A 27,413-nucleotide genomic window follows, 5' to 3' on the forward strand; every position below is an offset into this window, starting at 1 on the left:
AGCAGACAAACAGAGAGCCAAATCATGAGTGAACTCCCATTCACAATTGCTTCAAGGAGAATAAAATACCTAGGAATCCAACTTACAAGGGATGTGAAGGACCTCTTCAAGGAGAACTACAAACCACTGCTCAGCGAAATAGAAGAGGACACAAATGAAAGGAAGAACATTCCATGCTCATGGATAGGAAGAATCAATATCAAGAAAATGGCCATACTGCCCAAAGTAATTTATAGATTCAATGCCATCCCCATCAAGCTACCAATGACTTTCTTCACAGAATTGGAAAAAACTACTTTAAAGTTTATATGGAACCAAAAAAGAGCCTGCATTGCCAAGTCAATCCGAAGCCAAAAGAACAAAGCTAGAGACATCACGCTACCAGACTTCAAACTATACTACAAGGCTACAGTAACCAAACAGCGTGGTACTGGTACCAAAACAGAGATACAGACCAATGGAAAATAACAGCGCCCTCAGAAATAATGCTGCACATCTACAACTATCTGATCTTTGACAAAACTGACAAAAACAAGCAATGGAGAAAGGATTCCCTATTTAATAAATGGTGCTGGGAAAACTGGCTAGCCATATGTAGAAAGCTGAAACTGGATCCCTTCCTTACACCTTATATAAAAATTAATTCAAGATGGATTAAAGACTTACATGTTAGACCTAAAACCATAAAAACACTAGAAGAAAACCTAGGCAATACTATTCAGGACATAGGCATGGACAAGGACTTCATGTCTAAAACACCAAAAGCAATGGCAACAAAAGCCAAAATTGACAAATGGGATCTAATTAAACTAAAGAGCTTCTTCACAGCAAAAGAAACTACCATCAGAGTGAACAGGAAATGAACTCAAACAAATTTATAAGAAAAAAACAACCCCATCAAAAAGTGGGCGAAGGATATGAACAGACACTTCTCAAAAGAAGACATTTATGCAGCCAAAAGGCACATGACAAAATGCTCATCACTGGCCATCAGAGAAATGCAAATCAAAACCACAATGAGATACCATCTCACACCAGTTAGACTGGCGATCATTAAAAAGTCAGGAAACAACAGGTGCTGGAGAGGATGTGGAGAAATAGGAACACTTTTACACTGTTGGTGGGACTGCAAACTAGTTCAACCATTGTGGAAGTCAGTGTGGAGATTCCTCAGGGACCTAGAACTAGAAATACCATTTGACCCAGCCATCCCATTACTGGGTATATACCCAAAGGTTTATAAATCATGCTGCTATAAAGACACATGCACACGTATGTTTATTGCGGCACTATTCACAATAGCAAAGACTTGGAACCAACCCAAATATCCAATAATGATAGATTGGATTAAGAAAATGTGGCTCATACACACCATGGAATACTATGAAGCCATAAAAAATGATGATTTCATGTCTTTGTAGGGACATAGATGAAGCTGGAAACCATCATTCTCAGCAAACTAACACAAGGACAAAAAACCAAACACCTCATGTTCTCACTCATAGCTGAGAACTGAACAATGAGAACACATGGACACAGGAAGGGGAACATCACACACCGGGGACAGTTTTTGGGTGGGGGGAGGGGGGAGGGATAACATTAGGAGATACACCTAATGCTAACTGACGAGTTAATGGGTGCAGCACACCAACACGACACATGTATACATATGTAACAAACCTGCACATTGTGCACATGTACCCTAAAACTTAAAGTATAATAATAATAAAATTAAAATTAAAGATCAAGAATTCTGGCCCAAAGGGCCTGCAGCTGGTCTTACCATCTATCAAAAAATCTGAATTTAAATGGAGACACATTGGATTGTGACATGCAATAAAAGAACTAAAGCAGCAGTGGGTCTTGATTTGGGTTTCCTTTCCACCCTACACAGCTCCAGTGAATGGAGGAGTGACCATGCCTGTGCTGCTCCTGATACATCTGGGGTGGTTCCCACTGACAGTGGTCAACCTTTGGGATTTTCTACACATTGCAGGGTCACTGTCCATCTATGCTAACCTAGAATGTCCAGATAAAAGCTCCTGTTTAGAGACTGGAGAGAAAACTCAAACCTGAAGGCCCATGAACTGTCTCAGTCTGGGGAGAACACATGTAGGAAAGGCTACAGAATCTGATGTAAGAAGCCTAATTTCAGATTGACCCATATAGCTTTAAGATTGTGAATAATTACCTTACTTTTCAATGCTCTGTTATTCTCTCATCAATGAGAAAAGTGAACCAAATAGTCTCCCATATCCCTTCCAATCTTAACATACTCTGACTTTATGATTAAAGAGTGATATTGACTTGGTGCAGTGGCTCACACCTGTAATCCCAGCACTTTGGGAGGCCGAGGTGAGCAGATCACCTGAGGTGGGGAGTTTGAGACCAGCCTGACCAACATGAAGAAACCCTGTCTCTACTATTTTTACAGAATTAGCCAGGTGTGGTGGTGCATGCCTGTAATCCCAGCTACTCTGGAGGCTGAGGGATGAGAATTGCTTGAACCCAAGAGGCAGATGTTGTGGTTAGCCAAGATCGCACCATTGCACTCCACCCTGAGCAACAAGAACAAAACTCCACCTCAAAAAAAAAAAAAAAAAAAAAAAAAAAGTGATACTAGTAAGGCTAAAACTGTGGCTGAACCCCAATAGGAGCCTGCTGGGATTATGTTATGCAAAATTACTCCACACAGAGCCATTCTGACCATGTCCCTCCCTACACCAGCTATCATACAGATATGCACTACTGGTATGAGAAGTCCTTGCTATAGAGGACATTGACTGATTCAATAATAGACTGATTAAGTCATTCAACCAAAAAATATTTACTGAGCACCTTCTAGGTATTTAGGTATACAACAGAGCAAAACAGACAAAAATCCCTTCCCTCATGGAGCTTACATTTTAGTGAAAGAGGAAGAGGAGTCAAGTATCAAATAGGAAATATGAGTTGAGGATATATTTTATGCAGAGCAGCCTGGAGGCCCTTCATAAGGTGACTTTTGAGCCAAAATCCAAAGCAGTGAGAGTGAGCCATGCAGACATAAGGGGAAGAATGTTCCAGGCAGAGGGAACAGCAAGGCCCAGAAACAGGAAAAGGTCAAGCATGCCTGGCATGTTAAAGGAAACACCATGAGCTCAGTGTTTATAAAGAGGAGTAAGAGCAGGAGAGTAGCAGGAAGCACAGTGAGACAGGTAGTAGGGGACCAGATAATGTAGAAAACAAAGCCACTGGAGAATTTGAACAGAGGGGTAAACATGATCTGAATTCCATTGTAAAAGGATTGTTCTAGCTGTTGTACTGAGAGTAGACCGGGTGGGTGTGGTGGCTCATGCCTGTAATCCCAACACTTGAGAGGCCGAGGCAGGCAGATTACTAGAGGCCAGGAGTTCAAGACCAGCCTGGCCAACAGGACAAAACTCTGTCTCTACTAAAAATACAAAAAAAAATAGCCAGGCCTGGTGGCTCACGCCTGGAATCCCAGCTATTAGGGAGGCTGAGGCAGGAGAATAACTTGAACCCAGGAGGTGAGGGTTGCAATGAGCCAAGATCACAACATTGCACTCCAGCCTTGGTGACAAAGCAAGACTCCATCTCAAAAAAAAAAAGAGAGAGAGAGAGAGACAGTAGACTGAAAGAGGCAAGCATGGAAACAAGGAAACCAGTTAGGAGACTGTGGAGATAATCCAGGTGAGAGATGATGGCAGATAGGTCCAGGGTGGCAGCAGTGATGAGTGAAGAAGGACAGACTCTGGGATGTATACTGAAGTTGAATCAACCAGGCACTGGAGGACAGGATGATCTTGGAAAATCTTGGGACTACTGCAGAATCGAATGAAGCTAAATGGCACTAAATTCCAACATCCACTGTGAAATCCTGGGATCAGGGATTTGTTCATTTCTGTCACCTATTGTCCCCACCCAGTGCTTGGCATATAATGGGGATATAAAATGTCTTCAATTCTTGAATGAATAAATGTGGAACTGAATATATTACAAAGCCAAAAACCCTGTAGTTTGATAGGTTATTAGGAAACCAAAAAGCGTGTGGTACTAGACATGTTTTACTAATAATGGAACAATGGATTCTCTCCCCTGAGTAAATCTATTTCTCATTTTTTTTTTGAGAGTCTTGCTCTGTCACCCAGGCTGGCAGTGGCACAATGTTAGCTCACTGCAACCTCCACCTCCCAGGATCAAGCAATTCTCATGCCTCAGCCTCCCCAGTAGCTGGGACTATAGGCACCCACCATCATTCCCAGCTTATTTTTTTTTTTTGTATTTTAGTAGAGACAGAGCATCACCATGTTGCTGAGGGCTGTCTCAAACTCCTGAGCTCAGGTAATCCACCTACTTTGGCCTCCCAAAGTGCTAGGATTACAGGCATGAGCTACCACACTCAGCCTGAATCTATTTCTTTTTATAAAAAAAATTCCCTTTATAACTTATTTCACATTAATAAGCAATGAAGCTGACAAACAACTTCATATAATACAGTTGAAAATCTGAACAACTTCGCCATTTCCCTGAGAGGCCAGATGTAGTCACCAAACCTCATACCACCTCAGTAACTTCCAACTAAAACACAAGGATAAATGTTATACAAGTAGTAAGCTCATGTTCTTATAAATAGTAAATCATGTGCCAGGCACCGTGGCTCACACCCGTAATCCCAACACTTTGGGAGGCTGAGGTGGGTGGTCACCTGTGGTCAGGAGTTCAAGACCAGCCTGGCCAACATGGTGAAACCCCATCTCTACCAAAAACTACAAAAATCAGGTGTGCGTGGTGGTGCATACCTGTAGTCCTAGCTACTTGTGAGGCTGAGGCATGAGAATACCCTGAACGTGGGAGGCAGAGGTTGCAGAAAGCCGAGATCATACCATTGCACTCCAGCCTGGGCAACAGAGCAAGACTCTGTCTCAAAAATAAAATAAAATAAAAATAAAGGCATACAGGATGTCACTTACATGGACAGGTGTTCAGAGCTTGTGTGGAGGAGTTATGGATAAGGATGAAAGGCAGCTTGGAGACAATGGAGGCTAACTGGAGTTACTGGATGAAGAAAGGAGGGAAAGAGAGACAAAAGGGAAAGGGTAAGGGGAGTGGAAGATTCACCTCAGTGTGGAGGTCATCTCTGATTGCTGACAAAGGAAAATGTTGGAGAAGGTCTGAAAATATTGCTAAAGGTCGGCAGTTTCAGAAAATCTTATAATATGTCCTTTACTTTAAAAGAAAACTCAGCATCTCAAAGGTTTAGTAGGAGTTGTTCCCCACCTCACACCGATTTCAGTAGTTGAACCATTCAGCCACAGAAAATAACTTCAGTATGAACACATTAGAATACTACCAATAAAGACATGGGACTCTCCTCCTCTGAGGTCAAGCACTTCTATTCACTTGCTGCTTGGCCTCCTCTTCTGCCCATTCTCACCTCCTTTGCTGGCATCTGTTCCTCCCATGGAGGACTTCACGCCCTCCTCACACAGCCAGATGCCACCTCCCACTCTTCGAGGCTCCATCATGTGCCTGGCTCCACCGCCTTCTCATGTATGACATCTACCTTTCACCAAGCTGAGGACACAGTGCACCCATGGTGTGTTTAAGGAGACAGTTCTGATGGCCACAAAATTCTTTTGTCATGTGCTCTGTGATTTTAATTGTCCTGTCCAAACACTAATGCATGGTCCACAGTCAGGCCAAGTAAGGTTATGTTAAAATGAGGAACCACCAAGCACCTTTAATTCCTTCCAAGATCTTTTATGAGTGGGACAGAGTCAAGTGCTGTTAGTGATGGCAAGAAGAAGATTCTCCTTCTGGTGACACCTGCTGTACTCTGGTGATGATGGCAAGTCCAGCACTGCTCCAGCACCCAATCCTTGCAGTGTCTTCTACGACACTTGCACATTCTTTATATAGTACAGGTTTCGCATTCTCACTTTCTGCAATAACTGTCACAACTGCCCCTAACAAAATTGGTGACTGCACTCCTCACAACCTTGAATTTGAGCTTTGTCTTCAGAAATGAAGTTTTCTACAGGTTTCATCATCTTCAGACTAATGCAAACTGAAGATCTACCTCCAGGAATATTTTTCTTTCTCTATTACCTCCCTTAGCAAGAAATGTATAACTTCCAATCTTCAATTCTTCACCAATGCTTTGATTCTTTGGCTAAATCAAAAGCATGCTAAGGGCAAGGTGTGGTGGTTCACACCTGTAATCCCAACACTGCGGGAGGCCAAAGTGGGTGGATCACAAGGTCAGGAGTTTGAGACCAACCTGGCCAACATGGTGAAATCCCATTTCTTCTAAAAATACAAAAATTGGCCAGGCATGGTGGCATGCAGCCGTAATCCCAGCTACTCAGGAGGATGAAGCAGGAGAATTGCTCGAACCCGGGAGGCAAATGTTGCAGTGAGCTGAAATCATGCCACTGCACTCCAGCCTGGGTGAAAAAGCGAGACTCTGTCTCAAAAAAAAAAAAAAAAAAAAAAAAAAGATGCTAAACCTATGAGTTAAACACTGAGTTTTGTCTTCTCCAATGCAGAACTCTTGGACAAGGATAATTTTCTTACCCTACTACAGAATTTCTCAACCACTTTCCATGCCATAATCCACACAAAATCTATTTGGCACATTGACTGACCTTAAGTAATTGCCCCAAGGTACTGTGGAAGCTGAAGGAGCAGTATTTTAGGATACACCCATTAACCCAACTTGAGAACATGTATTCACCTTAGCATTCATGAGAATGATTAACTGCACAAATTTGTAAACACCTAATATACACACATAATTCATACTTGATTCCCAACACTTATTTCCTGACAATACAAAACTTCATACTAAATGGCCATTTATTAGTTCTTGGCAACATAAGTTCCTAAGGTAATGGATGATCTACAAATTGTGGTCACTTACTCTGACAATGCACAATGGCAAACAAAAAGCTGGGAAAGAAAGGTACACTTAGAGCTCTAATAAAGAAACTAGGCTGGGCACGGTGGCTCACGCCTGTAATCCTAACACTTTGGGAGGCCGAGGTGGGTGGATCACTTGAGGACAGGGGTCCGAGACCAGCCTGGCCAATGTGGCAAAACCCCATCTCTACTAAAAATACAAAATTTAGTCAGGCATGGTGGCATGCACCTAGAATCCCAGCTACTCGGAAGGCTGAGGCAGGAGGATCACTTGAACCTGGGAGGCGGAGGTAGCGGTCAGCTGAGATCGCACCATCGTACTCTAGTCTGGGCAACAAGAGCAAAACTTCATTCCCCGCAAAAAGAAAATAACATTATTTGTTCAACAAGAGACTTATTGGATCTTTTTCTGTTAGGCTGTGATATTCATGTGCAGGCCAGTATTACAGTATTTGTCATTTTAGGAACAGGGCACACATGAATAAACATAAAGGTCTAAAGGCAAATAGTAACTGCTATCCCTGAACAGCTGAAATGTGGCTACTTCAAACTGAAATATGCTGTGAGTATGAAAGACACACCAATTGTCAACAAAAAGAATATACGCAAATGAAGAATGTGAAATACTTCATTGTGTATTTATAATGATTTCAGGTTGAACTCGAAAATATAAAATTATGTATGTGGCTTGCCTTTATAGCACACGTTGTATTGCTCTTGGATACTACCGGTCAAAATTCAAAGCTTAATGCCAGGTGCAGTGACTCACATATGTAATCCCAGCACTTTGGGAGGGTCAGGCAGAAGGATCACCTGAATCCAGCCTGGCCAATATGGTGAAAACTCATCTCTACACAAAATAAAAAACTTAACCAAGCATGGCTAACTTAGCCTGTAATCCCAGCTACTCAGAAGGCTGAGGCAGGAGAATTGCTTGAGCCTGGTTGCAGTGAGCCGAGATCACACCACTGCACTCCAGCCTGGGTGACAGAGTGAGACTCTGTATCAAAAAAAGAAAGAAAAAAAGAAAAACCTTGGGTTATCCCTACACTGCATCTGTTCATATTGATAAATCACAGAGTGCCTATATTGAGCTTCTGCAAAAGATTTTTTGGGGAGGTGAAGGAAGGAGCAGTTCCATCATGTAAAAGATTAATTTTTAAAAGCTTCAAGATTAATCTGTGCTTTTAAAAAGGATTTCACAACTATTTTACTTGTTGTATTTGTTCTTGGCTGAGTAACTTCAGTTGTATTGTGAGTAAGAAGTTTTGGTCTGTGAAAAACAGTTGATAATAATATTATAATAAAACATTTAGAAGATATTTACAGGTCTCTCACACAGCTTTGCACTGCTAAATATTATTATTATTATCTGAGATGGAGTCTCGTTCTGTCATCCAGGCTGGAGTGCAGTGGCACGATCTCGACTCACTGCAACCTCCACCTCCCAGGTTCAAGCTATTCTCCTGCCTCAGCCTCCCGAGTAGCTGGGACCGCAAGTTCACACTACCACACCTGGCTGATTTTTGTACTTTTAGTAGACACAGGGTTTTGCCATGTTGGCCAGACTGGTCTTGAACTCCTGGCCTCAGGTAATCCACCTGCCTCAGCCTCCCAAAGTGCTGGGATTACAAGCATGAGCCACTGTGCCCGGCCAATTTTTAAACATAATCCATTCTGCCTTCATTTTACAGTGAAAAAAATCATTTTGGTGACTTGAATTTTGAAAATAGCAATTTTCAGACATTCAGGTGAGACCACCTGGATGTCTCCAAAGTCATCTTTTTTGTAAGATAAATATGCAAAAGTCACTTTTCCCCCAAACCAGCCCAATTATATTTCTGAATCTTAGATGAACTGTCCCACAGCACAGCCAGAAGCAGCTTGCTGTATCATCTAAAAACTTTCCTCTCCCTTATAACTCAGTCCCAACGAATATACACAGATGCACAACCTCAATCAGTAAGCAAGACTCTACCCACTTCAACATTCCTTCCATGAGTAGAGAGAGGCTTTCTCTTCCTACACCCCAACACTCAAACTACTCATGAGTTACCCTTCAAAATCAAGCCAGAATAACTTTTCTAAAGGGCAGATCCAAATTATTTTAAGAGGAAACTGCTATGAGACCATTTAATGACTGCCACTGCTTTTGTAGGAGCCAAGGCCTTCCTCCATTTGGCCACAAAAGTCTATCTAAGCAATCCCACCATGCCCACATGGCACTCCTCACTCCACACAGAATGGGCAATGTATGTGAATATGTGAGGATATTTGACTCCTCTCTGCCTTTATTCATATTTGAAACACACTGCCTCCCTTCTGGATGCACAAATGACTGATCTGGGTGTGCCATCCTTGCCTTCTCCCCAAAAAATGCTCAATAACTCTTCATTGCATTTTTCTGAGTATTAAGCCTCCCAAGGACAGGGTTCTTGCTAGAACCAATTTTGCACATCTGATGCTTATACTAAATAAATGTTTGTTCAATAAATGAATCTAAATGTTAATTTTAATATAAAGAAGTCATAATGAGAGGGGAACAAAAGGCCCATCTTGGTCAAATTAATCTTTCCTTAGAGAAGACAATGGATTTGTTTCCGCAGATTATCATCTTACCTCTTAATAACAAACTTAATTCGATTGCTCACTTGAAAGATGTTTTCGAGCCTTGGGATTCCATGTAATGGGGGGCTTCTGAAAGGAATGTTTTCCGGTAGTCCTTCCACATTCAGCTCATTCACATGTGTTTCAAATTTTTGGTATGGTACAGCCTTGGCTTCAGTGCTCCCCAAGGCTTCAGCTGAAAAACCAAAGTAATTCAGAAGATTATGTTTGTGTTGAAATCAGATTTTAGTACAATCCAAAGCAAGGTGCAGGTCAATTTTTTAATTGGAAAAACTCTAGAAACATATTTACTAACTATTGAAACAGACTTAAAGCAAAGGCAACTATAAATGACCCATCATTAGACAGATCAACGACACAGAAAATTAACAAGGATATTAAGGACTTGAACTCAGTTCTCGACAAAGCAGACCTAATAGACATCTAGAGAACTCTCCACCCAAATCCACAGAATATACATTCTTCTCAGCACTTCATCGCACTTATTCTAAAATTGATCACATAATTGGAAGTAAAACACTCCTCAGCAAATGCAAAATAACGGAAATAATAACAGTCTCTCAGACCACAGTGCAATTAAATTAGAACTCAGGATTAAGAAACTCACTCAAAACTACACAACTACATGGAAACTGAACAACCGGCTCCTGAATGACTAGTGGGTAAATAACAAAATTAAGGTAGAAATAAAGATGTTCTTCAAAACCAATGAGAACAAAGACACAACATACCAGAATCTCTGGGACATATTTAAAACAGTGTTTAGAGAGAAATTTATAACACTCAAGGCCCACAAGAGAAAGCAGGAAAGATTTAAAACTGACACCCTAACATCAAACTTAAAAGAACTAGAGAAGCAAGAAGAAACAAATTCAAAAGCTAACAGAAGACAAGAAATAACTAAGATCAGGGCAGAACTGAAGGAGACAAGAAAAACCCTTCAAAAATTCAATGAATCCAGGAGCTGATTTTTTGAAAAGATCAACAAAATAGATAGACCACTAGCCAGAATAACAAAGAAGAAAAGACAAGAATCAAATAGATGCAATAAAAAAAATGATAAAGGGGCTATCAACACTGATCCCACAGAAATACCAACTACCATCAGGGAATACTATAAACATCTCTATGCAAATAAACTAGAAAATCTAGAAGAAATGGATAAATTCCTGGACACATACACCCTCCCAAGTCTAAACTGGGAAGAAGTCAAATCCCTGAACAGACCAGTAACAAGTCCTGAAATTGAGGCAGTAATTAATAGCCTACCAACCAAAAGAAGTCCAGGACCAGACACATTCACAGCTGAATTCCAGCAGAAGTACAAAGTGGAGCTGGTACCATTCCTTCTGAAACTACTCTAAACAATAGAAAAAGAGGGACTCTTCCCTAACTCATTTTATGAGGCCAGCATCACCCAGATAAAACCTGGCAGAGACACAACAAAACAGAAAATTTCAGGCCAATATCCCTGATGAACATCGATGTGAAAATCCTCAATAAAATACTGACGGCCGGGCACGGTGGCTCACGCTTGTAATCCCAGCACTTTGGGACGCTGAGGCAGGCAGATCACGAGGTCAGGAGATCAAGACCACGGTGAAACCCCGTCTCCACTAAAAATACAAAAAATTAGCCGGGCGTGGTGGCGGGCGCCTGTAGTCCCAGCTACTCCGGAGGCTGAGGCAGGAGAATGGCATGAACCCAGGAGGCGGAGCTTGCAGTGAGCTGAGATTGCGCCACTGCACTCCAGCCTGGGCGACAGAGCGAGACTCCATCTCAAAAAAAAAAAAAAAAAATACTGACAAATCAAATCCAGCAACACATCAAAAAGCTTATCCACCACAATCAAGTCAGCTTCATACCTGGGATGCAAGCCTGGTTCAACATACACAAATGAAAAAATGTAATCCATCACATACACAGAATCAATGATAAAAACCACAGGATTATCTCAATAGATGCAGAAAAGGGCTTCGACAAATTTCAATGCCCTTCATGCTAAAAACTCTCAATAAACTAGATATTGATGAAACATATCTCAAAATAATAAGAGCTACTTATGACAAACCCACAGCCAACATCATGCTGAATGTGCAAAAACTGGAAGCATTCTCTTTGAAAACTGGCACAAGACAAAGATGCCCTCTCTCACCACTCCTATTCAACATAGTATTGGAAGTTCTGGCCAGGGTAATCAGGCAAGAGAAAGAAATAAAGGGTATTCAATTTGGAAGAGAGGAAGTCAAATTTCTGTTTCCAGATGACATGATTGTTTATTTAGAAAACCCCATCATCTCAGCCCCAAATTGCCTTAAGCTGATAATCAACTTCAGCGAAGTCTCAGGATACAAAATCAATGTGCATAAATCACAAGTATCCCTATACACCAATAATAGACAGAGAGCCAAATCATGAGTGAACTACCATTCACAACTGCTACAAAGAGAATAAAATGCCTAGGAATACAACTTACAAGGGATGTGAAGGACCTCTTCAAGGAGACCTAAAAACAACTGCCCAAGGAAATAAGAGAAGACGCAAATAAATGGGAAAATACATGCTCATGGATAGGAAGAATCAATATTGTAAAAATGGCCATACTGCCCAAAGTAATTTATAGATTCAATGCTATCCCTATCAAGCTACCATTGACTTTCTTGACAGAATTGGAAAAAACTACTTTAAATTTCATATGGAACCACAAAAGAGCCCACATAGGCAAGACAATCCTAAGCAAAAAGCACAAAGCTGGAGGTATCACGCTACCTGACTTCAAACTATACTACAAGGCTACAGTAACCAAAACAGCATGGTACTGGTACTAAAACAGATATATAGACCAATAGAACAGAATAGAAGCCTCAGAAATGACATCACACATCTACAACCATCTGATCTTTGACAAACCTGACAAAAACAAGCAATGGGGAAAGGATTCCCTATTTAATAAATGGTGTTGGGAAAACTGCTTGAGCCATATGCAGAAACTGAAACTGGACCCCTTCCTTACACCTTATACAAAAATTAGCCCAAGATGGATTAAAGACTTACACATAAGACCTAAAACCATAAAAACCCTAGAAGAAAACCTAGGCAATACCATTCAGGGCATAGGCACGGACAAAGACTTCATGACTAAAACACCAAAAGCAACGGCAACAAAAGCCAAAATTGACAAATGGGACCTAATTAAACTAAAGAGCACAGCACAGCAAAAGAAACTATCAACAGAGTGAACAAGCAACCTACAGAATGGGACAAACCACAGAATGGGACAAAATTTGTGCAATCTGTCTATCTGACAAAGCGCTAATTTCCAGAATCTACAAAGAACTTAAACAAATTTACAAGAAAAAAACAACCCCATCAAAAGTGGGCAAAGGATATGAGCAGATACTTCTCAAAAGAAGACATTCATGCAGCTAAAGAACATATGAAAAAAAAGCTCATCATCAATGGTCATTAGAGAAATGCAAATCAAAACCACTCCAGTTAGAATGGTGATCATTAAAAAGTCAGTAAACAGAAGATGCTGGAGGGGATGTGGAGAAATAGGAATGCTTTTACACAGTTGTTGGGAGTGTAAATTAGGTTAACCATTGTGAAAGACAGTGTAGCGATTCCTCAAGGATCTAGAACCAGAAATACCATTTGATCCAGCAATCCCATTACTGGGCATATACCTAAAGGATTATAAATCATTCTACTATAAAGACACATACGCAAGTATGTTCATTGTGGCACTATTCACAATAGCAAAAACCTGGAACTAGCCCAAAAGTTCATCAATGATAGACCAGATAAAGAAAATGTGGCACATATACACCATGGAATACTATGCAGGCATAAAAAAGGATGAGTCCATGTCCTTTGCAGGAACATGGATGAAGCTGGAAACCATCATTCTTAGCAAACTAACACAAGAACAGAAAATCAAAAACTGCATGTTCTCACTCATAAGTGGGAGTTGAACAATGAGAACACATGGACACAGGGAGGGGAACATCACATATCAGGGCCTGTCGAGGGGTTGGGGGCTAAAGAAGGGATAGCATTAGGAGAAATACCTAATGTAGATGAGGGGTTGATGGGTGCAGCAAACAACCATGGCACGTGTGTATAGCTATGTAACAAAACTGCACGTTCTGCACATGTACCCCAGAACTTCAAGTATAATAAAAATAATAATAATCACAAAATCCTACCCCCAATCCAAGGCCACAATTTAATTAAAACAGGACAAACAAAAAAATCACTCAGTTTATTTCACTCCACAACTTGTATGTGTGGCTTACAATGCATTTACTTTAATATCAGTCTTGATAAACTCTGGGGCAGAAAGCCAGGGGTAACCCACCTAATCCTTTCATGAAATGTCTCCAACATGGCCTCGAGTGTGTGGGATCTTTCTCAAGCCCCCATGCTTAAGTGCCATTTGCTGATGGCCCTTCACCATGAGTGAAGAAGCTGTGTCACTAGTTGAACACTAGATACAAGAGAGCATGAGAATCATGCTTGCAGCTGTAGTTAGCTGGGGGGCTGGTGGAGGGCACTGCTCCATGATTGTGTATTCTGAGTTCTCCCATTTTAATGATAACTGTATATGTTTTCTATCTTTGAAGATACTTGCATTGTTACGTATCAGAATCGCAAGGCTGAGAAATAAAAATTTTAAAAACGAAAATAATAATAATAGCCAAGCACAGTGGCTCACGCCTGTAATCCCAACACTTTGGGAGGCCGAGGCGGGCGGATCATGAGGTCAGGAGATTGAGACCATCTTGGCTAACACGGTGAAACCCCATCTCTCCTAAAAATACAAAAAATTAGCTGGGTGTGGTGGCGGGCACCTGTAGTTCCAGCTACTCAGAAAGCTGAGGCAGGAGAATGGCATGAACCTGGGAGGCAGAGCTTGCAGTGAGCAGAGATCGCGCCACTGCACTACAGTCTGGGTGACAGAGCGAGACTCCATCTCAAAAATAAATAAACAGATAAATAAATAAATAAATAAATAAATAAATAAATAAATAAATAAATAAATAAAAATTACCCATCATTAACAGCCTGATTTTGGCAAATTTAAGTGCCCTGGTCCCAAGACAAAATAACTCTAAGATCTTAAAAGATTGAACTCTATTTTTCAATATCCTCAGGAAGAAGAGAGAGAAAAAAAATCATTATAGACAATAAAGAATACAACCTAAATACTATTTTTTTTCTTTTTCGAGATGGAGTCTTGCTCCGTCACCCAGATTGGAGTGCAGTAGCATGATCTTGGTTCATTCCAACCTCTGCCTCCTGGGTTCAAGTGATTCTCCTGCCTCAGCCTCCTGAGTAGCTAAAATTACAGTTGCCTGCCACCATGTCTGGCTAACTTTTGTACTTTTCAGTAGAGTCGGGGTTTCACTATGTTGGCCAGGCTGGTCTCAAATTCCTAACCTCAAGTGATCCACCCATCTCTGCCTCCTAAAGGGCTGGGATTATAGGCATGAGCCACTGCACCCGGCCTGCAAATACTATTTGGAAGCAGCCTTTTGCTACGAACTGTTCATGACTGTAATAACCCTCCTCCATTTGCTGCTGCAAACTGGCACATTTCAGGCTAAACTTTCATCTACACTGAAACAACAAGATCAATGTTCTTTACCCCCTTCAACCTCGTGAGCAAGATACATATATATATATATATACGTATACATATATATATATGTATACGTATATATATATATACGTATATATATATATGTATACGTATATATATACATATATATATATATATATATATATATATATATATAACTTTGCACACAGAATTCATGGAATGGGAAATAAAAAAAGTAAGCAGAGGCCAGTTTAGATTACAAGAAGCATAACAACCAAAGTTAGCACATGAAGATTTTTTGGATCCAGATTTAAAGCAAAATTTTTCAGATAATGAGAAAATGAGATACTGTCCATGTAAGAGTGAGAAACTTGGCTGGGTGTGGTGGCTCATGCCTGTAATCTCAGCACTTTGGGAGGCCGAGGTGGGAGGATCACCTGAGGTCAAGAGTTCAAGACCAGCCTGGCCAATATAGCGAAACCCCGTCTCTACTAAAAATAGAAAAATTAGCCAGGCATGGTGGCATGTGCCTGTAATCCCAGCTACTCAGGAGGCTGAGGCAGGAGAATTGCTGGAGCACAGGGGGCAGAGGCTGCAGTGAGCCGAGATTACGCCATTGTACTCCAGCCTGGGTGACAGTACAAGACTCTGTCTCAAAAAAAAAAAAAAAAGAAAAAGAAAAGAAAAGAGTGAGGAAACTCAACTAAGGGCTGCATATGAGCTGACACCAAAAAAATCATTGTCAATTTTGTCAGATATGATGAGATACTGGTTGTGTAGGAATACGTAAATGCTGTTCGGGGATGCACACTGAACAGATAAAATGATGTGATGACTGATGTGCTTTGCAATATTCCTACAAAGGGAGGTAAAGGAATAGAACAAAATGTGAGACAATCTTAAAGATCACAGAAATTGAGGAATGGGTATTTTAGTGGTCATTGTACTATTTTCTCTACTTTTGAATAGGTGTAAAAATTGTGATTTAAAAATGTAAAATAAAACAGCCGGGTGCTGTGACTCATACTTGCAATCCCAGCACTTTGGGAGGCTGAGGCAGGTGGATCACATAAGTCAGGATTTCGAGACCAGCCTGGTCAACATGGTGAAAGCCTGCCTCTACCAAAAGTACAAAAAACAAACAAACAAAAAATCAGCCAGGTATGGTGGCAGGCATCTGTAATCCCAGCTACTCAGGGGGCTGAGGCAAGAGAATCCAGGAGGCAGAGGCTGAAGTGAGCTGAGATTTTGCCACTGCACTCCAGCCTGGTGACAGAGTGAGAATCCACCTCAAAAAAAAAAAAAAAAAAGAAAAGAAAAAAAAGTAAAAATGAATTGACTAATCCCTGCTCTGAAGCCACATCCAAACAGAACTCTAAAAAAAAGATTCACGCAATTCACATGGTGCTGCTTATATGCACATCTCCCTCGCACCTCTGTATGTAACATTTAAATATTTTGCAACATGATGGGTGGGAGTGGCTCAAAGCTGGACATGCTGGCATGTGCCTGTAGTCCCAGCTACTTGGAGACTGAGGCAGGAGGATAACGTGAGCATAGGAGTTCTAGTCCAGCCCAGACAGCATAAGAAGATCCTGTTTCTTTTTTTTTTTTTTTTTTTTTGAGATGGAGTTTCACTCTTGTTGCCCAGGCTGGAGTGTAATGGTGTGATCTCGGCTCACTGCAACCTCCAGCTGCTGGGCTCAAGCAGTTCTCCCGCCTCAGCCTCCCGAGTAGCTGGGATTATAGGCACACACCACCACACCCAGCTAATTTTGTATTTTTAGTAGAGATGGGGTTTCTCCATGTTGGTCAGGCTGGTCTCAAACTCCCGACCTCAGGTGATCCGCCTTCCAAAATGCTGGGATTACAGGCATGGGCCACCGCACCCGGCCAACCCTGTTTCTTTAAAAAGAAAGGTCGGGTAGCTGTCAGGGAGCTCCTTGATGAATTATTTTGGCAATATCAACAATTGCTATCAAAACACCACTATAAAATCCAAAATTATATCTATTCCCAGATCTTTCTCCTTAGTTCTAAACTCATTTAACCAACTGTCTCCTCCACCTCCACACCTCAACTTAAATGTCAACTCAAAATAAATAATAATTAACTTATTTGTTCTTAGACTGGCTTTCCTCTAACATCTCAAGACTTGTCTTAAATTCTTACTTAATGTTATTAGCACCAAATCTGAAAGACTCTAGTATACAGACTCTTTGATATAAGAAACACGTGTTTTTGAGAAACCACACAAAATAAAATAATTATCATAGCTGTAAAAACAAATATGCCCATAAACAAATAACAGTAAAGGATTACAGGATTTCAGTCACACTAGAGAGTGATGTTAAATAAAATTATTCTGTTAATTCAACAAGAAAATATATAAACCTAATTCTAACAAACTTTCTATAAAATAAAAAAGAACCAATTGTTGAAGTTGAGAGTGAAAAAAGTGGAAGTTTCAGAAAGAGGTGAGGCCCACTGCAGAATGTGCTCCTCACGTATCATCAAGGCTGTCCCAATCACACCCCCTGCCTCCCCATCCCCTTATTCCACTTAATTCTATCCCAGACCTTAACACCTTATGTAGTAAATATCTCCTACTTACTACAGGTTTCCCCACCAGATTAAATGCTCCAGAATGTATGGGGCAGTTCCCCCTGCACCTGACTCACAGGTGCCAAATGACTGCAGGATTATGAGGCTGGAAGTAGTAAATATTTCCTCAATACTTGCAGTGGTTCACAGCCATGAGAAATCTAATATTTCCTCTCTCCCTTTCAGGAACCTTAAAGAAAGCAGCAATACTGTCGTAGGCATTTGAATGACAGCAACTCGATTTTAAATAGGAGCTGGGTAAAATGAGGCTGAGACCTACTGAGCTGCATTCCCAGATGGTTAAGTCTTTCTAAGTCACAGGGTGATGGAGGAGGTCAGCACAATATACAGGTCATAAAGACCTTGCTGATAAAATGAGTTGCAGTAAAAAAGCCAGCCAAAACCAAGATAACGACGAAAGTGACCTCTGGTCATCCTCACTGCTACACTCCCACCAACGCCATGGCAGTTTACAAATGAATGGCAACATCAGGAAGTTATTCTCTATGGTCTAAAAGGTGAACCATAAAAATACTCCACTCCTGGCGGAGTTCGGTGGCTCTCACCTGTAATCTCAGCACTCTGGAAGGCCAAGGCGGGTGGATCACCTAAGATCAGGAGTTTAAGACCAGCCTGGCCAACATGGTGAAACCCCATCTCTACAAAAAATTCAAAAAGAAATTAGCTAGGTGTGGTGGTACATGCCTGTGATCCCAGCTATTCAGGAGGCTGACACAGGAGAATCGCTTGAACCCAGGAGGTAGAGGTTGCAGTGAGCCAAGATTGCACCATTGCACTCCAGCCTGGACTCCATCTCAAAAAAAAAAAAAAAAAAAAAAAAAACAGTATGAGAGCCCGGGCGCGGTGGTTCAGGCCTATAATCCCAGCAAGTTGGGAGGCTGAGGTGGGTGGATCACCTGAGATTAGGAGTTCGAGACCAGCCTACCAACATGGTGAAACCCCATCTCTATTGAAAATACAAAAATTAGCTGGGCATGGTGGCAGGTGCCAGTAATCCCACCTACTTGGGAGGCTGAGGCAGGACAATAGCTTGAACCTGGGAGGTGGAAGTTGCAATGATCCGAGACCACGCCACTGCATTCCAGCCTGAGTAACATGAACGAAACTCTGTCTCAAAAACAAAACAGTAAGAGAAAACTGGAGCTGAGTACTACTCATTGTATTTACTTTCCTAAATGAAACATCATTATAAAAAACATTACTCAGTAATATAATTTAATTGAAGGGGAAAAAACAGACTTACCAGATTTTTTTGCAAAAAGCTGATCCACCATCTTTCATAATTTAGTGATTCTGGTATACCATACTTCCTTCACTATCGAAATCACAGGAATACAAGTTTTCAAAATCTAATGGGCTTAATAACTTAGGTTATTAAATATTATTATTATAAAATGGCAGTATTTTTCTTTCCTGTGACTAATTTTTTTTTTTTTTGACATGGAGTCTCACTCTGTCGCCCAGGCTGGAATGCAGTGGCACAATCTCGGCTCACTGCAAGCTCTGCCTCCTGGGTTCACACCATTCTCCTGCCTCAGCCTCCCGAGTAGCTGGGACTACACACACCTGGCTAATTTTTTGTATTTTTAGTAGAGAAGGGGTTTCACCGTGTTAGCTAGGATGGTCTCGATCTCCTGACCTCGTGCTCCACCCGCCTCAGCCTCCCAAAGTGCTGGGATTACAGGCGTGAGCCACTGAACCTGGCATCTGTGACTAATATTATTTCTAAGATCCAGATTGTATTTATTACTGAAACAATGCTGACATACACTGCACAAAAAAAGGAAGAATCAGACATTCGTTAAAGCTAGGAAAAAGCAGAACTGTGTGCTCAAGAACCACTAGCAGGCAGGACAGGCTGTCTCATGCCTATAATCCCAGTACTTTGGGAGGTCAAGGCGGGCAGATCATCTGAGGTCAGCAATTCCAGACCAGCGCCGGGCGCGGTGGCTCAAGCCTGTAATCCCAGCACTTTGGGAGGCCGAGGCGGGCGGATCACGAGGTCAGGAGATCGAGACCATCCTGGCTAACACGGTGAAACCCCGTCTCTACTAAAAATACAAAAAATTAGCCGGGCGTGTTGGCGGGCGCCTGTAGTCCCAGCTACACGGGAGGCTGAGGCAGGAGAATGGCGTGAACCCGGGAAGCGGAGCTTGCAGTGAGCCGAGATCGCGCCACCGCACTCCAGCCTGGGGGACAAAGAAAGACTCCGTCTCAAAAAAAAAAAAAAAAAAAAAAAAAAAATTCCAGACCAGCCTGGCCAACATGGTGAAACCCAAACTCTACTGCAAATAAAAAACTTAGACAGGCATGGTGGCAGGTGCCTGTAATCCCAGCTACTTGGGAGGCTGAGGTAGGGAGAATTGCTTGAACCCAGGAGGTGGAGCTTGCAGTGAGCTGAGATCATACCACTACACTCCAGCATGGGCAACAGAGGAAAACGTCATCTCAAAAAAAAAAACAGTGAACAGTTAGCAAGTGCCATTTGCTATGTGGAGACTAGGGATATGATCTTGCTGGCAATCCTTCCATTTTAGTAAATCTAAACAGTGTGATTCCATTCTTTTTTGTCTGCACTCCACTCCAGAGCCAAAACAAGTAAGAAAATCAATTATATTTCTATTTCTTTCAAAACACATCTAACAATTAAGAGATGATATGCATGGCTCCATACTCTAAAAGGAACCTTCTTATGTCCTGGGTATCGTGGACATTTGATGAATGCTTGTTCAGTTGACTAGTGTAGACTTCAATTATAAACTGTTCAATGCATTATGCCAGATAAATCTTGCATGTCAAAAGTAGGGCAACTATTGTGCTTTTAGTTATGTCTACCCATAAATGCAACATTTACATGTATTTATAAGGGGTTAATAAAAAGAAAATGAGTTTATTCTTCTAAAGAGTATTAGAATTTTGATAACATGAATTCTCCTGTCCTGGAACATAATTAAAAGTAAGAGAGATCTTATTTCATGTGAAAGGTACCATTAAAAAAATCATTGTTAAGAATTAAATAATTATTTCACATAATCTTCTAATCTGATTTAAGACTGAAGACCTACCTCCTAAAGCTGGTTTATCAAGTTGTAAGTCTTCATGTGTTGAATTCATAAGTTCATGTCTGAAAGGTGAGAATAAATACTTAATATTCACTAGGCAATATTCAGCAAAGTAATATTCACTGGTGCATATTTTACATTTCATCACCAAGGGTGGCTTTGAAAAGAAAGGCTGGCCATGGTGGCTCACACCTGTAATCCCAAAACTTTGGAAGGCTGAGGCAGACAGATCGTGAAGTCAGGAGTTCAAGACCAGCCTGGCCAACATGGTGAAACCCCATCTCTACTAAACATACAAAAATTAGCCAGGCGTTGTGGCAGGTGCCTGTCATCCCAGCTGCTCAGGGGGCTGAGCTAGGAGAATCGCTTGAACCTGGGAGGCAGAGATTGCAGTGAGCCAGGATCATACTCCAGCATGGGCGACAAAAATGAAACTCCAGCTGAAAAAAACAAAAGAAATATCCCATTACTTTAAGGCAATGTAGATACAGCCAGAATTTCTACAGAAATCTGAACCACATTATAAAGCCAGAAAAACATACCAGCTAATATTATTTAATACAGATAGTAGTAAATGGAAGAAGTATTTTTTTTTTTTTTTGAGATGGCATCTCGCTCTGTCACCCAAGATGGAGTGCGGTGGCAGGATCTCAGCTCACTGCAACCATTGCCTCCTGGATCCAAGCAATTCTCCTGTCTCAGCCTCCCGAGTAGCTGGGACTACAGGCACCTGCCACCATGCCCTACTAATTTTTGTATTTTGTAGAGACAGGTTTTCACCATGTTGGCCAGGCTGGTCTTGAACTCCTGACCTCAGGAGATCCGTCCACCTCGGCCTCCCAAAGTGCTGGTATTACAGGCATGAGCTACCAGGCCTGGCCGGAAAAGGTAATATTTTCCAAACATAAACATTAGCGTAACCCTATTGGACTTATAAAAATATTTTTTTTTAGTAACAGAAGCAGAAGATTCTCCTGAACTGTATCGTTTCAGCTAACATTTATTTACTTAAGATGAAAATAATATAACAGCTATAAAAAGTCAAGAGGTAGCCAGGTGCAGTGGCTCATGCCTGTAACCCAAACACTTTGGGAGGCCGAGGCAGGTGAATCGCCTGAGGTCAGGAGTTGAGACGAGCCTGGCCAACATGTTGAAACCCCATCTCTGCTAAAAATATAAAAATTAGCCAGGTGTGGTGGCAATTGCCTGTAGTCTCAGCTGCTAGGGAGGCTGTGGTGGGAGGATCACATGAACCTGAGTGGTGGAGGTTGCAGTGAGCTAAGATCGCACGACTGCAATCCAGCCTGGGTGAGAGAGCAAGACTGTTTCAAAGCAAAAAAGAAAAAGTCAAGAGCATGGGGAGTATTAAAATCAGACAGAACCAATGGTCTATCATCAGAACAGCTCCATTTTTTTGCTATCATTATGCGTTAAGGTCAATTTGCTAAACATTAATATTTGTATTAAAGTTTTAAGTGTACCATATAACACATTAGTGCTGACTTAGGTTTAATGTTCTTTGCTGTACAATATACTTGAATATCATACTTATATATCACAACAAAAGTATCTTTCCCTAAGGCAATTACCATTAATACTGCTTTAAAGTTATAAAATGTGGGCTGAGGGGTGGCTCACACCTGTAATCCCAGCACTTTGGGAGTCCGAGGCAGGCAGATCACGAGGTCAAGAGATCAAGACCATCCTGGTCAACATGGTGAAACCCCATCTCTACTAAAGTACAAAAATTACCTGGGTGGGGTGACGAACACCTATAGTCCCAGCTACTTGGGAGGCTGAGGCAGGAGAATCTCTTGAATCTGGGAGACAGAAGTAGTGGTAAGCCGAGATTGCAACTCCAGCCTGAACAACAAGTGTGAAACTTTGTCTGAAAAAAAAAATTATGAAATGTGAAGACTGTTTTTATAATTTTACAACACTTGAGCATTACTGTCTTTAAATAATCTAATAAATCACCATCACAACAAAAGCCCCACAAGCTAATCTGTTTCACCTTATAAAAAGCACTGACATTTAGTGTGCGGTAATTTGTTGCAGCAGCCACGGGAAACTAGTATTGTAGTGAAGCCTCAAAACCCACCTGAAGGGGCTGGGCATGGTGGCTCATGCCTGTAATCCCAGCACTTTGGGAGGCCGAGGTGGGTGGATCACTTGAGGTCAGGAATTCGAGACCAGCCTTGCCAACATGGTGAAACCCCATTTCTAAAAGAAATACAAAAATTAGCCAGGCGTGGTGGCACATGCCTATAATCTCAGCTACTCAGGAGGCTGAGACATGGGAACTGTTTGAACCCAGGGTGGGGCAGAGGTTGGAGTGAGCCAAGATTGTGCCACTGCACCCCACCCTGGGTGACAGAGCAAGGCTCCATCTCAACAACAACAACAACAACAACAACAAAACCCACCTGAAGAAGGTTTTCAGTTCTGTCAACAGTGCCCCACCAAACCCCTTAGAAGCACACATTCCTTTGCTGTGGGCCATGGACAGGAAGAAGGAAGTGCCTCCTCATGGCAGGGGCCTACCCAGGAGAAATTCAAGGGAAGGCACTGCCAGGCCGGTCCTTCTGCCACGGCCATTTTCTTTTTTTTTTTTTTTTTTTGAGACACACTTTCACTCTGTCTCCGAGACTGGAGTGCAGTGACACAATCTTGGCTCACTTCGACCTCTGCCTCCCCAGTTCAAGCGATTCTCCTGCCTCAGCCTCCTGAGTAGCAGTGATTACAGGAGCATAGCATGCCTAGCTAATTTTTGTATTTTTAGTAGAGATGGGATTCTGCCATGTTCCCCAGGCTGGGCTCAAACTCCTCGCCTCAAGTGATCCACCTATCTCAGCCTCCCAAAGTGCTGAGGAGTGAGCCACCACACCCAGCACTCACCAAGGCCTTTGATAGCAGGCTTTTTCCAGGTGAGCACTCTTGTCTGGTCTGGTTCTGCCCCACTCTCCCTCTCACCAAGTTGGAATCCCTCACTACTTTTCAGTAGAGGAGAGTGTGTACCCCAATCTCAGCTTGGTATGATTCAGGTCTGCATTTAACTCATGAAACCTGGCTGATCTGGGGAAAAAAGTGTCTCTCTGCAGGTATGATATGGGATGGGCCTGTCCCCAGGACCCTGGGAGAGGGAAGCCCAATGTCCCAACAGGTTGGCAGTGCTAGGGAAGGGAAAGTGTTATGGTAGCCCCAAGACTAAAAAGAGGCAGCAGAGGGAGCAGGGCATCATTCCTATTGAACTCATGCCGCTGCCTGAGTGAGGTGAGAGAGGAATGCACCCGAGTGACGTGAGGCAGAGAGGTGCGGTTCCAGGGTGGCCTTCACCCTCCCTTCCTGCCATGTTACTCTGCTCCCCTGCAGGTGAGCCTGCCCACTTTGGGCTTAGGGATGCCGCTGAGGCGTGTACTTAAACGCAGCCTCCCATGAATCATGTCTCCAGGAGTGGGGCAGAGCAGGGAGGAGTCCTAGACAGAGGAGAGGCCAGGGCAGGAGGGAGTGGGCCTCAAACTCCAGGAGGGGGCTCTTCTCATGGGTCCTCTTTTCCGGTCTCTCCTTCCTTTCCCCTGGGCTGATCACCTGGGGAAGAACTGAGGCAAGGTTTCTCATCCTCAGGGCTGAGGGGTTCAATTACCAGGCCCAAGTAGCTGGGATTACAGGCAAGCACCACCATGCCTGGCTAATTTTGTATTTTTAGTAGAGACAGGGTTTCTCCATGTTGGTCAGGCTGGTCTCGAACTCCTGACCTCAGTTGATCCACCCACCTCTCCCTACCAAAGTGTTGGGATTACAAGTGTGAGCCACCGAGACTGGTCAAGAAATCCTTTTTTAAAAACGAGCTGGGCTCAGTGGCTCATGCCGAAAATCCCAGCAATTTGGGAGGCCGAGGTGGGTGGATCACTTGAGGTCAGGAGTTTGAGACCAGCCTGGGCAACATGATGTAACCCCATCTCTACTGATATATATATATATATAAATTAGCTGGCTGTGGTGTTGGGCACCTGTAATCCCAGCTTTTCAGGGGGCTGAGGCAGCAGAATCACTTGAACCTGGGAGACAGAGGTTGCAGTGAGCCAAGATCATGCCACTGCAATCCAGCCTGGGTGACAACAGTGAGACTCCATCACAAAAACAAAAACAGATTCCATCTCAAAAATAAATAAATAAATAAAAATAAATGAAACAAAAAACGTGGTATGGCAATGAAAATACTGTGTTGAAGTTTCATAGAAAATAAAAGACCACTCAGATACACTAAGCTGTCTTTTTAGATGAGTATATTTGTTATTCTTATTTTACAGCTAAAGAAACCAGTTCAGAGAATGCTATTTGATTGGACCATGTTGCATTTCTGGACAGTGCAGCTGAGATCAGACTTCGTGTGTAACTCCACTAGCCTACCAGGGTGCCTCTCATAAAGGTAAGAAATGTAAATTTGGCCTAATATACAGTTTCCAGGGCCGCACTGGGTCCATTCTACATACAGTACTTCTATGTTCATCAAGGGAAACCTTAAGGGAAGGTGAAAATGCTTCTAGAAGGCAACTGGACACCAGCGCCCTTGTTTGTCGCCTTTGGGCTCTTCCTCTAAGGCCAATAGTGACCTGAAATTACTGATTAACTCTTCCAATCAAGTGGACAAAAGGGTACCAAGGTCGTCAACATCAGACAAATTCACCTGAGGACCTATCTATGTGCTTTGAAAGACAAAACTGCTTTTGTAAAGGATACTGTATTTCAGAAAAACATAATCATATTAACAACTAATAACACTGTAAAATGCTGATGTGTTGAATGCTACTTTAGAAAAACCTGTTCAAATCTAGGAAAAAAATTTGATAGAAAACTACATATAGGCTGGGCGAGGTGGCTCATGCCTGTAATCCCAGCACTTTGGGAGGCTAAGGCGGGCAGATCACGAGGTCAGGAGCTCCAGAGCAGCCTGACCAACATGGTGAAACCCCATCTCTATAAAGATACAAAAAGTTAGCCGGGCATGGTGGCATGTACCTATAATTCCCAGCTACTCAGGAGGCTGAGGCAGCAGAATCGCTTGAACCCAGGAGGCAGAGGTTGCAGTGAGCCAGTGAGCCAAGATCTGCACCCCAGCCTAGGTGACAGAACAAGACTCTGTCTCAAAAAAAAAAAAAAGAAAGGAAGGAAGGAAGGAGAAAGGAAGAAAGAAGAAGAAAGAAAGAAAACTACGTATCAATTATCTAGCTAGCTAGCTATCTAGAGACAGGCTTTCATTCTATTGCTGAGGATGGAGAGCAGTGGGATGATCATAGCTCACTGCAGCCTTAAGCTCCTGGCCTCAAGTGATCCTCCTGCCTCAGCCTCCTAAGTAGCTAGGGCCACAGGTGGACACATTTACACCTCGGTTTTTTGTTTGTTTTATACAGATAGGGTTTCACTACATTGCCCAGGCTGGTGTCAAACTGGAGTCTCGCTGTGTCCGCCAGGCTGGGGTGCAGTGGTGCGATCTTGGCTCACTGCAACCTCTGCCTCCTGGGTTCAAGCAATTCTCCTGTATCAGCCTCCCGAGTAGCTGCGACTTCAGGCATGCACCACCACATATGGCTAATTTTTGTATTTTTTGTAGAGACTGGGTTTCACCATGGCCAGGCTAGTCTCAAACTCCTGACCTCAGGTGATCCACCCGCCTCGGCCTCCCAAAGTGCTGGGATTACAGGCGTCAGCCAACGAGCCGAGACGAGCACTTTATGTTATTAAATAGCCTAACCCAAGCAGGGCGTGGTCCCTCATGCCTGCAATCCCGACAACTCTCATGGCCAAGGTGAGTAGATCGCTTAAACCCAGTTGCTCGAAACCGGCCTGAGCAACATAACCAGACCCCCATCTCTACAAAAGGTACAAAAATTTGGCCAGGTGTGCACCGCGCCTGGCTAATTTTTGTATCTTTTGTAGAGACTGGGTTTCGTCATGTTGCCCAGGCTGGTCTCGAACTCCTGAGCCCAAGCCATCCATCCTCCCGCCTCGGCCTCCCAAAATGCTGGGATTACAGGGCCCAGCCAGCCTCATGTTTTATTTAAGCGGTCCCTCCCTGTTGCACACTTGGATAGTTTTTTTTTTTTTTTTTTAGACAGGGTTTACCTCAGTCTGGCAGGCTACAATGCTGTGGTGGGATCATAGCTCATTGGAGCCTCGAACTTTGGGGTTCAAGTAGCTGGGGGGCTGAGGTAGGACTACAGAGATCCGGTCGCACCATATTGCTAGGTTGCTCTTGGCCTGAAGGGGTCCTCCAGCCTCGGCCGCGCCTGGACATAGTCTTCTAGTTTTGACCAAAATAAACACTGTGCTTGGTCTGAGTTTTCAACTACCCTTCTCCAGCCAGCAACATACAGGACCTGGCGGAGAGGTCGTGGTTACCAGGCTACACGCTGAGAAGACTGCCCAGCTGCAAGGACCCTACGGCCCCAGTGACGTCGCCGAACGCCCGCGCCTGTGACGTCACCGAAGGCCCACCTCTATGGCGTCACTAAGGACCGCCTCTCACGCGGAGCCAATCGGAACTCGCGGAGGGGCTGCTGGGGGCTTCC

At 42.8% G+C, this 27,413-nt stretch overlaps 1 protein-coding gene across 3 annotated transcripts; it reads right to left on the reverse strand.

The window, feature by feature from the left end:
* Positions 1-4,862: 4,862 nt before the first annotated feature.
* On the reverse strand, positions 4,863-27,215 carry LOC129483185 (general transcription factor II-I-like). 3 transcript variants are annotated; one of them, XR_010120971.1, is made up of 6 exons: positions 26,968-27,215; positions 22,946-23,067; positions 22,597-22,732; positions 20,848-20,906; positions 19,026-19,097; positions 9,549-9,727 (listed from the first exon to the last, which is right to left on the reverse strand). XR_010120971.1 is itself a non-coding variant. In XM_055280207.2 (3 exons), exons 1-3 carry the CDS (start codon positions 20,987-20,989, stop codon positions 5,046-5,048), a joined length of 339 nt encoding a protein of 112 aa, XP_055136182.1. In that variant the 5' UTR covers positions 20,990-21,070; the 3' UTR covers positions 4,863-5,045. The 3 variants fall into 3 exon arrangements, 1 of the variants encoding a protein (XP_055136182.1); XR_010120970.1 differs by having other exon boundaries at positions 19,026-19,131; XM_055280207.2 differs by lacking the exons at positions 19,026-19,097; positions 22,597-22,732; positions 22,946-23,067; positions 26,968-27,215 and adding an exon at positions 4,863-5,058 and having other exon boundaries at positions 9,544-9,727; positions 20,848-21,070.
* Between the last annotated feature and the right edge of the window lie 198 nt (positions 27,216-27,413).

Source organism: Symphalangus syndactylus, chromosome 5, assembly GCF_028878055.3.
Source record: "Symphalangus syndactylus isolate Jambi chromosome 5, NHGRI_mSymSyn1-v2.1_pri, whole genome shotgun sequence".
NCBI lineage: Eukaryota > Metazoa > Chordata > Mammalia > Primates > Hylobatidae > Symphalangus > Symphalangus syndactylus.

Bases quoted from the DNA above. Each gene is read 5' to 3' on its own strand.
- LOC129483185 (XM_055280207.2), bottom strand. From the start codon at position 20,989: ATGAAATGTAAAATATGCACCAGTGAATATTACTTTGCTGAATATTGC. The intron at 9,728-20,847 runs GTAGGTCTTCAG...TTGGTTTTTCAG, and splicing joins TGATAAACCAGCTTTAGGAG to CTGAAGCCTTGGGGAGCACT.